Consider the following 11,775-nt stretch of genomic DNA (forward strand, 5'->3'; position numbering starts at 1 on the left):
GATCAAATAATTGCTTCGAATTCACTGTTATAATTTTGAGAACCCCAAAACATTGGGATCCTTTAAAATTGGCAAAGGCCCATGAGCCAGAGAGCAGGAAGCCAAGATTCAACGTGTATATGATTCTTGCTTTAATACCCTCGGCTAGAAAAACCGTTAAAGAAAGACATCGAAGAGAAGCTTCTTAAAATCACGGCCTCTTTCAACCTACTGGATTTCAGATTCCTCGGGCGCCACTCCGAATCCAGAATTCTTCCTCTTAGGTCGCAAGGAATTTTGCAAACTATGACCCCTAGCCTTGGAGGGGAGAGAACTTGCCAGGGGCGCGGGAAGCGCCACCCGGGAATCTCACCAACAGTGGGCGTCTAGCACAGCCAAGCGACAGGCTGGCGCCAGGGCTCAGCAGCAGAGAGACGCCGGCTGAGGCGGGGAGAACTTTGCGCTCCCAGCAGAACCACCCTTTGCTGGCCAGTCGTGTCGCTCCTCTGAGGAAGCCAGCGGCGGCGGCGACTGGGCGGAAAGAGGACGAAAGAAAGGAAGAGAGGAAGTAGCGAGGGAAGAAGAAAAATGAAGCCAGCGCTGGGAGAGCCCGCGAGAGGGTGGCCGACGGTGGAGCAAGGAGGATTTGGCTGCTTTTCCGCACCCCGGGCGTGAACGCCTTCTCCTGCGCGACCCCAAGGAAATAAGTGGGTCTCGCCTGGGCGAGAAAAGAATCCAAGTGAGAACCTTGCCTCCTCGGTCACCGTTGCCCCCTAGGAATCCCAGCCGCTTCTCAGTCCTGCTTCCCCGCGGGGCCGGACGCAGTGCCCAAGCCACCCTGCGGATGGGGCGGGCGGGGAACAAGCACCCAAGCCGCGGGTGACCAGCGCCGCCCGCCCCGCTCAGCGCAGGGACCGGGCGGGCAGAGGATGCGAGGCGGTGGGACTTGGGAGCAGGTCCCGAGACTGCCTAGGGCGCGCTAGGTTCCAACTTGGATGGCCCGGAGTCCGCTTCAGCTCCTGGGACAGCTTCGCCGCGCGGAGTGAGCTGCCAGCGGAACCTGGGGGCGGAGACCTTAGGCGGAGGCTGCCCGGGGGAGAGCCGGGGTCAGGAGGGGGCGCGCTTTCTCCCTGCGGGTCTCAGTAATGAGGAGGTTGAGTTTGTGGTGGCTGCTGAGCAGGGTCTGTCTGCTGCTGCCGCCGCCCTGCGCACTGGTGCTGGCCGGGGTGCCCGGCTCCTCCACGCACCCGCAACCCTGTCAGATCCTCAAGCGCATCGGACACGCGGTGAGGGTGGGCGCGGTGCACTTGCAGCCCTGGACCACAGTCCCCCGCACGGCCAGCCGCGCCCCGGACGGCAGCCGGACAGGCGCCCAGAGAGATGAACCTGAGCCAGGTACTTGGCGGCCCCCGGCGCCCTCGCCGGGCGCACGCTGGTTGGGGAGCGCCCTGTATGGCCGGGGGCGGCCGGGCGCACGGAAGCCCGGGGAGGGCGACCGGGCCGAGACCCTGTGGCCTCGGGATGCCCTCCTCTTCGCCGTGGACAACCTAAACCGAGTGGAAGGGCTGCTGCCCTACAACCTGTCTTTGGAAGTAGTGATGGCCATCGAGGCGGGCCTGGGCGATCTGCCGCTCTTGCCCTTCTCCTCCCCTAGCTCGCCGTGGAGCAGTGACCCTTTCTCCTTTCTGCAGAGCGTGTGTCACACCGTGGTGGTGCAAGGGGTATCGGCGCTGCTCGCCTTCCCCCAGGGCCTGGGCGAGATGATGGAGCTCGACTTGGTCAGCTCCGTCCTGCACATTCCAGTTATCAGCATCGTGCGCCACGAGTTTCCGCGGGAGAGTCAGGTGAGAGGAGTCTGGTGCGTGGAGTGGAGATGGGCACCGCTGGGGGCCGGGATGGTAGCGGGGGCGGAGGGAGGGCGGAGGAAGAGAACGCGGATGAAGACCTGAGGGTCGTGGGGCTTTGCAACTTTGATATTGTTTAAGGATCGGACCATATCCGTAGGTTACAGGTAGAAGGATCTCAGTAGAAGTAAAATAAAACATTTTAAAGCGCAGCTGGATGGGCTTCCCTGGTGGCGCAGTGGTTGGGAGTCCGCCTGCCGATGCAGGGGACACGGGTTCGTGCCCCGGTCTGGGAAGATCCCATGTGCCGCAGAGCGGCTGGGCCCGTGAGCCATGGCCGCTGAGCCTGCGCGTCCGGAGCCTGTGCTCCGCAACGGGAGAGGCCACAACAGTGAGAGGCCCGCGTACTGCAAAAAAAAAACAAAAAACAACAACATAAAGCGCAGATGGAAATAAAATGAGAGGTAGAGTAGCAGATGGAAGTAGGGAAGTGGGAGAATATGCGAAATCTTCACGTTTTGACCAGTTGGGAGAAACCTACTGGAAACCCTATGGAAGTATTGAATAGAAGTCGAAGTTCAGGAGCGTGGAGAGCAGTCGAGGTTCTAGTGACTAGCGCGGGGAATGGGCATAGAAGATCCCAGACTGCCAGAGGCTTTCACTCCCCTGAGGAACTCTAAAAGCACCTGTCGGAAAGAGCACCTGCCCCTTCCGACTTCTTTAGACGATGTCCCTGAGCTTTAGGCGACGGTGTAAAGAAGAAAACACCTCCCTCTGAATTCCTTTGAGTAAACAGGAAATCTGCAATTAGTACAGAAGCATTAGGTAGAGTGGTTAATTAGTCTTGGGTATTGAAAGGCAATAGAAATATTATCTGATACCATAAAAATGGATGGGAGGACTCATTTGGGATTGTTTCTTTGTCCCTACTCTCTCTCTATGTGATGTGGGTTCAAAGACTGGCTATATTTAGTTGTGTTCAGCCCATTTCTGCTCCAATTATCTAGAAGTAAAGAAGACTATAATGATTTAGTTTCCTAGGGGTTAACAAAATATATATATATATGTATATAGTTTCAATAAAGGAAGCTATTTGAGAACTTAACTGTTGACAATAAGATAAATATTTACAGAGAAGGTGGGGTCCTTTTAGCAATAGGAGTTTTCTGCATTTTGTGCATCATTTTTTAATAAAATATCAAGCATTATTGAGTCTTGCACAAAGTATTTATGAAACAAATAGGTAGTTGGTGTTGGTCCCATTTTAAAAACTGAGAAACTGAGGAAAGTTCTGGGGCTTGATCAACATTGGTTGGTGTACTAACAATAGAGTCCAGACTCGGGAGAATTTCTAACTCTATATCATTTTCATTCTATCACTGTAGCTGGAAAAAAATATTTCTAATCTCTCTTCCACTTTCGATATATATACAGAGATAAAAAAATAAAATGAGTAAGAGCGAATATATGTGAAAAGTTTGATCAAATCTATGTTTAAAATATAAAGAGAGTACTAAAGGTTTCTTTTCTAGAAAAATGAACCTTACATTTTTAATTTTAGGAAGGGCAGCCTCAGGCTACTTTCAGCAGTTGCCCAGAAGATTTCTATTTAATGCTGAACTGTAGAGATTTGATCTGCAGAGTACAGGCTAATTAACTTTTATCTGAAATATTTCCGTCACCTGAATCTGAATGACTGCAGGCAGCAGATGGGAAGGCATGGAAAACACAGGTGCACAATGCTGCCAATGCCCAGTGTTATAAACATGAGATTGCATCCATAAGGTATATCATTATTAATAGATATGCAGAATAAGAGCTAACAAATGCAAGAGTCAGCATCACTGGCTTCTCATCATTGCTTCTTTATTACCTAATACTTCATACATGCCAATAGTGTTCACATTCTCCAGACTCCTTTCCATTTGTAGATTGTTTGGCAAGAGTCTTAAATAGCGAGAATTTTCCCCAAAATTAGTGTTCCTTAGTTAGAAGTGAAATTGTCTGTGCTTCATGATGAATTTTTGTAGTATACAGCACACTACAACTTGGAGACCAGAGAAACTGTGAAGAAGCATCTAGAATAAGTAAACTTCAAAGCTTTAGGACCACTGAAGGACGAAGAGTCCTCCAGGGACAACCCTTGCAAGCTGACAATAAAATAAATACTATGTCAAGCACATTTACTTCTGTATTTCAATTCAGAAGTGTATTTTAAATCACTGTTGTCATTGTTACTTTCATCGCACACATCTTGAAAGGGAGGGATTATTTTATTAACTCAGATGTAGTTTGGCCAACTGAGGACGTTTTCTTTCATTTATCTTTGTATTTTAAATTCAAACATATCTAACCTGTCTTACTTTTAGTATATAATTTAAATGTCATTCTATAATGTCCTATATTTAAAATGTCCAGCTCAATGTCAAGTCACTGTAACATGTAATTTTAGGATATAACCAACATTGCTTTCAGCAAAAATAATAACTGATCTTCCCCTGGCTTCTGAAAAATGGACCTTTCTCTAATACAATGATGTGATTTTTTTTTAAACTTTCTAAATAAAAAAGAATGATGAAGTCATTTTACACATTAAATCAAATTGACTTAATTTAGCCACTGTCCTTATTAGAATCTATGCCCAGTGACCTAATTTGTTGACTGTGCCAGTGCATGATTAAAGGATTCTAGAAGAGAGTGGACTTGTCCACACAATCAGACAAATCAAAATTGCTTTTAGAGCAGGAGCAGCCACAATGTTTTCTCCCACTTTCTTTTGGACTACTGATTTCTTTCATATGAAACCTTTAACTAGTAAATAATGGTTTTGATATCATCCTGCCACAACTCCTGAATGGAAAGAGATACCACTGATATGATCAAACCCCTGAGAGTAGCATAGTCGTTTTATTTCGGTATACTATTTATTCCAAACATAAACACATAGGTTTATCAGCTTGGAAGGAACCAACTTCCTTCAATCAGGGAAATCCATTAAAATAAAATGAGCTACCCACTTTTGGAAACCGTATGTGTATTATCACTACATAATAAAAGCTTAATACAACATTACATATAGGATAGAGTCAAAGCATGCTTCTGCCTCAAAAATTCTGACTTTATCACACCCAAACCTCCACTTGAGGCCAACTAAATTCTGTTCCCATGACCTTCAAATAATGATTCTGCACATGGATGCAGTTAACATTTACATTTAAGTGACATTCAGCTCCTCCAGTTCTTTCTTTCTCTTCACTCCCCCTACTTTTTCTTCTAAGAGTTTGTATTGTTTCTCCAAAGTTAATGCCTCAAATTTACCTACTGAGGTAGTGACAGATACACATTTCTTTCTAAAATGTGTATCTCATGTTAATTCCATATTGGTTTCATTAGGCAGAGTTAATGGAGTAATATAATTGGCTTAGATTCAAACCCATGCAGTTAAAAGGTGACCACACTATTATTTTCTTCTCTTGTTGAATGTACCATGTGCCTGTCTCACGAGCCATATATGCTAACTAATTAGCATATGTTTATTCCCATGGAAATATAAGTGTTTTGGATGGTCCATTTTTATAATACAAGGCCAAGTACTGAATTCTGTTTATGAATTTCACTAGCATGGTGCCACTTTTGTATGGTACAAGGGACAAAGCAGTGATATCACAATATAACTTACGTGCCTCATGAGGGGACAAGTAAAGGACATTTATTTTTAAAACATCTGCTCTCAACTGTGGTGGTTTTCCTTGACTTTCTCTATTCAAGGCACTGTTCTTTCTCCTCTGGGGGAAATGTATTCTGCAATTCATGATGAATGGCTGATAGTACCACCTAATTGTTGCTGACTTGAAGATAAATGATTTCAAATTAAATGTCAAGTGATGCAAAACTTTTCTTAGCAGTGATCTTTTACAGGTTCCTCTTGAAAAACAGAGACCTGGGATTAATTTGGAAGTTTTTATTTCCATTCTGGGAATTTTGTTTATAATGCTTACTTATTTTTCTAGATAAATAGAGCAGAAGAGACTAGCACACACCATTCATTGGGCAATTAATCTGTCTCACACCCCTTTTCTTTGCGCCTGCCATAGAATAGTCACAGAGAATCTTGGGTCTTGATCTCCTTGGCTATTACATCTTGGAGTTAACTTATGATTGAATCAACTGAAAACCAATTTTGGTGTCTAATTCCTTAATGTTTTATCTTCTGGTGTGGCAGAAATCACCTTGGATTTTGTGCCACTAGATTTTATTTCATGAATACCTCCAGTCAAATTCCAGTCATGTTGGTTAAATGAGCATGACATAATGGAAGGTATATTAAACAGTACTCAAAAAAAGACTCAGTGTACCTCTGCCTCTTACTGGCCATGGAATCTTAGTGACTCTATCTGTGAGCATCTAGGCTTGTCAATCAAAAGAAGGTTACTTTCCCAATCTGACAGAATTGTGTGAATCAAATAAGAAAGTGAAGTATTTTGGAAAAATTTATAGTGTTATTAGCTAAATAACCAGTAGAGAGGTGTTGGTTTTGATCTGATAAGAATCATTCTAGTCTTAATTCACCACTAATTCTCCATTAGTTGCTACTAATCAAAATAGAATGTGATTCACAGTGTAACATGTCTTCATCTTCCACCTTACTCTCTACCCACTCCCTCATTTTATTTCTCTTAAAAAAAAAGTAAGTGGGTTTAGCACCCACCCGCGAAAAGAACTATGTTCCTAACTAGCTTGCACCCTTGCCTAGGATTAGAAGACATGCCATAGGTACTGTTTCTATACCAATGGCAAATCTTTATAAATGCACATCATCAATGCAGTTTCTAGAGCCTTAGGTATTGCCATAGAAGCTTCAAAAAGATGCCCAAGGTTTTTCAGAAATGTTGGTGTCTCTCATTTCTCCTATAGGAGAAATTATAGTAAATTCCTCATGAGACTACGGACACACAGTCTAACCTCTCTACCCCAACACCACCTACCATACTACTAAGCCCACTGTTCGGCTCATCTGACATTATTTTCTTGGCAAGTCTTTCTTAATGAAGAAGGCAGTGTGTTGGTTCATATTTGGTTCATACTGGCACAAGCTCCTTATCTCATCTTGGATAGACAATAGTTTGCAAACCAGCTACTTTGAGTATCATTGCCCTAGGCAAATACGTGGAGCTCTCATAGCAAGGCATTGTACACTTTAGTGGCGCCACTAAATGCAGAGATGAGAATCTCATTGTCTTTTCTCCTGCCTACTCTAGCTACTCCCATTCACATACACAAAAGAGTAGAGAAACAGTACAGCACTAGAAATGGGATGCAGAATCTCTAAAACTAGGCAAGAAGGAAGAAAGAACATCTCAGCATCTGCCACATTGGTTTCTGAGTAAATGCATGAATAACAAACTAATGGCAATCTTTAAGCCACTCATTTCTTTCTCAGATCTTTCCTGTACGGGAAGGTGGGAGAAGAGAGCAATGGGGAAAAGGTAAACAAGGAGTAAGCCAGCCACCTTCCCTCAACCTAACACCTCAGCTAGACTTTCAGATCTCCTGACTGTGAAGGAGTCAGACACTTTCAGGGGAGACCGTGTTTCTCCTGTACTGAGGGAGTCGGTTGATCCTACTTACCTGGGCTGGTATTGTGTCAGCTGAAGTAAACTCTGACCCTGAAAAGCTAATACCTGCTTGAACAGGGATGGTCTGTCTGTAGAGATGAGCCTTCAAGGGTTCAAGTGGTAAAGAATTAAGCAGGATGACTTCTCTTTTAGTGAGGCTGAATTATGCCTCATTGCTTTTCATTTGAGACAGATTTAGGAAAAATCCCAGCCATACATATTTTTGTAGAATGTATGCTTTTCAAGGCTCCTTCACAAATGCGCTTATAGCAAGCATCCTTTTAACAGTCCTGTGAGGTAAATAACAATGTATAGACAACATAAAAGGACTAAAAGAGTTATGCATTGTAGGAAGTGAGACATCACCAAGAGGAAAACAGACTAAAAGCTCCTTCTGATTTTAGTGTATTTGTCAGCCTACAATCCGAGAACAGACTGGATCCATCACTGCTTTTGAATTACTGCAGAAAAAAGAAAAAAGAGAGAGATCTACTTCTAGGTTCCATGGTTTAAAGCATATTTCACACTAAATATCCAATAATAGAAGTTTATTACATATTAACTTTGTCTTCATTTTTCTTATATGCACAAAAAATAGTGGAATAAAAAAGGTGCAAGATTAACTTGGAAGACTAACCACTTGATCTAAATGAAAAATCATTCTTTACAGCATGATATCTAAATGTAGCATCTGCTGCTGTACCAATTAAACCATTATATTAGTGCACAGTCTGCTGACAATGACTTTTAAATTATGAAGTAGAGGTCAATACTTCTTAAACAAATTTTCGTTTTCTGGCTTACATGTCGTGATAGTTCAAAGTCCTCCATGATGAACACCAAATTTTGATAAGCTGTACAAGACACATTCATTGTCAACTTTCTTGAGAAACAGAGATGTATTTCTAAATTTATTATTTAACAAATACTTTTTAATAAAGTATTGATACCAAGTGTGTTTATTTCAGAATAAAAAGTTGTTACCAAATATAAAAAAAAGTTTAATTAAATGAATCATGATATATCAATATCTTTACAATGGAATACTGCATACCCATTCAAAATGAAAATATTTGTTGACACAGAGAGATAAAAAGTATACATTGGGGCTTCCCTGGTGGCGCAGTGGTTGAGAGTCCGCCTGCCGATGCAGGGGACACGGGTTTGTGCCCCGGTCCGGGAAGATCCCACATGCCGCGGAGCGGCTGGGCCCGTGAGCCATGGCCGCTGAGCCTGCGCGTCCGGAGTCTGTGCTCCGCAACGGGAGAGACCAGAACAGTGAGAGGCCCGCGTACCGCAAAAAAAAAAAAAAAGTATACATTGCATGTAAAGTGTTACCTTCTGTAAAATATAAAGTCTAGAATTTTATTTATAAAAATGTTAAATGTGATTGTAACTGAATGGTAGAAGTCCACATTTCCCCTGTGCATGCTTCTATTGATATTTTTCTAAAAATAAGTATGTATTACACAATTAAAAATAATAAGAGAAAAAAAGACAAGTTACCTTCAAATTTCCTCACCAGTGCTTTTAATACTTCATATGAAAGTACAGACTTCAGGAACAAATTAATTGTAGTATATGTTTAAATTTATCCTTTCACATCTATATTTCAATTTTATCCTCACAATTATTTTGTGAAGTGAGCAAGGCAGTATTTATTTTACAAATCAGACAATAATAACATATAGATGGAAGAAATACAAAGTAGGGGTGAAGAGAATAGGTTTTTGAGAAGCACAGACCTGTTTGAATCTTAGCTCTACAACTTTCTAGACATCTTTCCTTGAGAAAACATGCCTGATGTCTCTATGCCTCAATTTTTGATCCACAAAATATGACTGTCTCATAAAGTTACAGTGAGGATGATATTATGTATGCAAAATTCTAAGCACAGTACCTAGAGCACTGTGTATTCTTATTCTAATGATCATTCTTTTAGCACATAGTGTTGACGTAGCTTACTAAAAAAACTAAAATAATCAGAATGAGAACTCAAATATTCTAGCTTGCTCTCTTCAGAGTACTTCTAAATGCATTTTCAGTATGTATATGATATTTAGGCTTAAGCGATCTGGTTCCAGTGGACCAAGCCTAAGGAAAAAAAAAAAGATTCTGCTGTTTTGAAAGCCCACTTAGAATTCCAACTCACTGAGGTGCACCTCAGGTTAGGTATGTACAAATTTGGTCAGCAATGAAGTGAACTTTGAGGTCCAGTTTCAACTAGTTGCTTTTTTGGTATGGATTCTAAATGATGGGATCTTTGGACCAGTTATGTCAGAGGTAAAAAGTAGTGTTCTATTTCTATCTGTCGGTATTAGTGAGGAATTCACAAGTCTTATCTACTACCCTGATTTCTCATAGAAGGCTTCTAGGAACTAAAGGAACAGTAGAAATATGACACAGTTGACGGTCTAGACTTCTTGGGGGAGAAGGGGAGAAAGGGGTTGTTAGAAAGGGGAGAGTCTCACCTGACATGGATTGAATGTTCAGAAGTTTCCTTTTTTTCATGCAGGATTTATCCATACTAATGGAACTGACTTGTGGCATTTATTAGATCAAAGTTTAGACAGTAGCACTGTTATATACTAAGGATTATAAAAAAGGATATCCATAAGGCAGACTGTTTGGTTGAATCCTGACTATAACAAAATTGTTTGATGCGTACAATTTTCAGGGACTTTTAAAATGTGTATCGCTTTTCTGATTATAAAAGTAATGCATATGCGCTACTACCCCATGGGTGTCCTCATATAAGCTTGAGTAACATTTTGATATATTTTATTCTCTCAAGGATAATGGTTTAAAATTTTTAGAAACACTTGGATCCAAGTAAAAGAAGCCTTATTGTCACTCCAATTGGACGATGGCATCAAAGAACAGGAGAAAGGAATTCATCTTTTTTTTTTTTTTTCCTGAAAAGTCAGAGTTGACATGGCTTTTGAAGCATGGACATTCTGAGTTGATGGTATTTCTGTATTAAAAGGTGGTATTTTCCTTTGTATTTGAGTCTAGCTTTATATTTTCATTGCTCTGCAAGTGCTAAGCCTGTACAGTTCCAGACAATGACTCTGTCTGGATCTTTCAGTAGCATTCTTAGGAATGACTTAGACATGTGTTGTCACTACTTTCTTCTCAGTTAGGGGTGGTCATTAACTGAACTTTCAGTATCAAGCACTTTGATGGCTGCACAACCTGCATACAATCAATTGGTGTATTTTTCTATTGAAAGCCTCAACTCAAAGCCAAACAAAAGTTGGGTGAATACTCTCCAGTTTAAAAATAAAAACTTTTATTTCCATAAAAGAAGTTAGATGCTCAGCATGTCTTTATCTAATAGAATTACAATCTGGCTCAGTTGTGGAATTCTATTTGTTCAGTCCCAACCAGATGTACTTAAACAGGGATTCCATTAAGCAAAGAATTTGCTTCTAGGTGTTGTGAATTTAATAGGTTCATATAGAGCACTGTTATTGTTTTAATGCTATACAAGGAGTTAATTTAAGTCACGTCACATCGTGTGTTATACACATAAGGAAATGCTTCCGTGTATACCTGAAAATGAATGATAAATGCAAGGCTGAATTAATCCAACGTGCCTTCACCTGGTTGCAGGCACAGGGCGCCATCTAGTGGTCTCTAAAATATAGCTTTAAGTTAGAGCATCCTAAGAATCCAACCTCTCAAGGCAGGAAAGGACTCCAAGCAGCGTTTAGTCCATTTCTTGGTCTTTTGACTATGGGAAATCTAGGTTAGTCCATCTAAGAAAAGATCTTCTTCTGCCTTCTAAGAAGATCCAACAATCTCTGCTGTTCTGTCACCATAATTGCAGTTATAAACCTTAAAGTAAGATATCTCAGAGTGTGTGTCTAGGTTGGGAGGAAAATGTGAATGACTAACTTTAGAAATGTAGGATAGATAATTATTTTTAGCAGCTGTATTTACTATCACTCTGGTTTATGATGCAGCTTGAAAAGATGTAGCCATTTTATTGTTAAGCACATCATTTGTTCCTTTATTTCTGATTATTAAAAATTATGTTCTTTGTAGATAATTCTTAAAGTTAATAAAATGCCAAAGAATAAAATTAAAATCACCCATAAACCCACAGCCCAGAGATCTAGACATATGTATGTGTTATAAAATTGGGATCATGATATTTTATGAAATTGTTTAACTTATGTATTATAAACATCTTCCCATATCATTAATGATTCTTCTTTTTTTTTTTTAATGGCTAGATAGTTTTTTTTTTTTTTTTTTTTTTTTTTTTTTTTTTTTTTTGCGGTACGCGGGCCTCTCACTGTTGTGGCCTCTCCCGTTGCGGAGCACAGGCT

The 11,775-nt window shown here is 41.3% G+C and overlaps 1 protein-coding gene across 1 annotated transcript in view; it reads left to right on the forward strand.

The window, feature by feature from the left end:
- The first annotated feature begins 707 nt into the window (after positions 1–707).
- Positions 708–11,775, forward strand: part of GRIN3A (glutamate ionotropic receptor NMDA type subunit 3A) — a 153,547-nt gene continuing 142,479 nt past the window's right edge. The window contains exon 1 of the mRNA XM_007456390.1: positions 708–1,823. Within this exon, the coding sequence (XP_007456452.1) occupies positions 1,125–1,823 (699 nt within the window). The 5' untranslated portion in view covers positions 708–1,124. The remainder of the gene's footprint in view (positions 1,824–11,775) is intronic.

The sequence above is a fragment of the Lipotes vexillifer genome, unplaced genomic scaffold, assembly GCF_000442215.2.
Source record: "Lipotes vexillifer unplaced genomic scaffold, Lipotes_vexillifer_v1.1 scaffold607, whole genome shotgun sequence".
Lineage (NCBI taxonomy): Eukaryota > Metazoa > Chordata > Mammalia > Artiodactyla > Lipotidae > Lipotes > Lipotes vexillifer.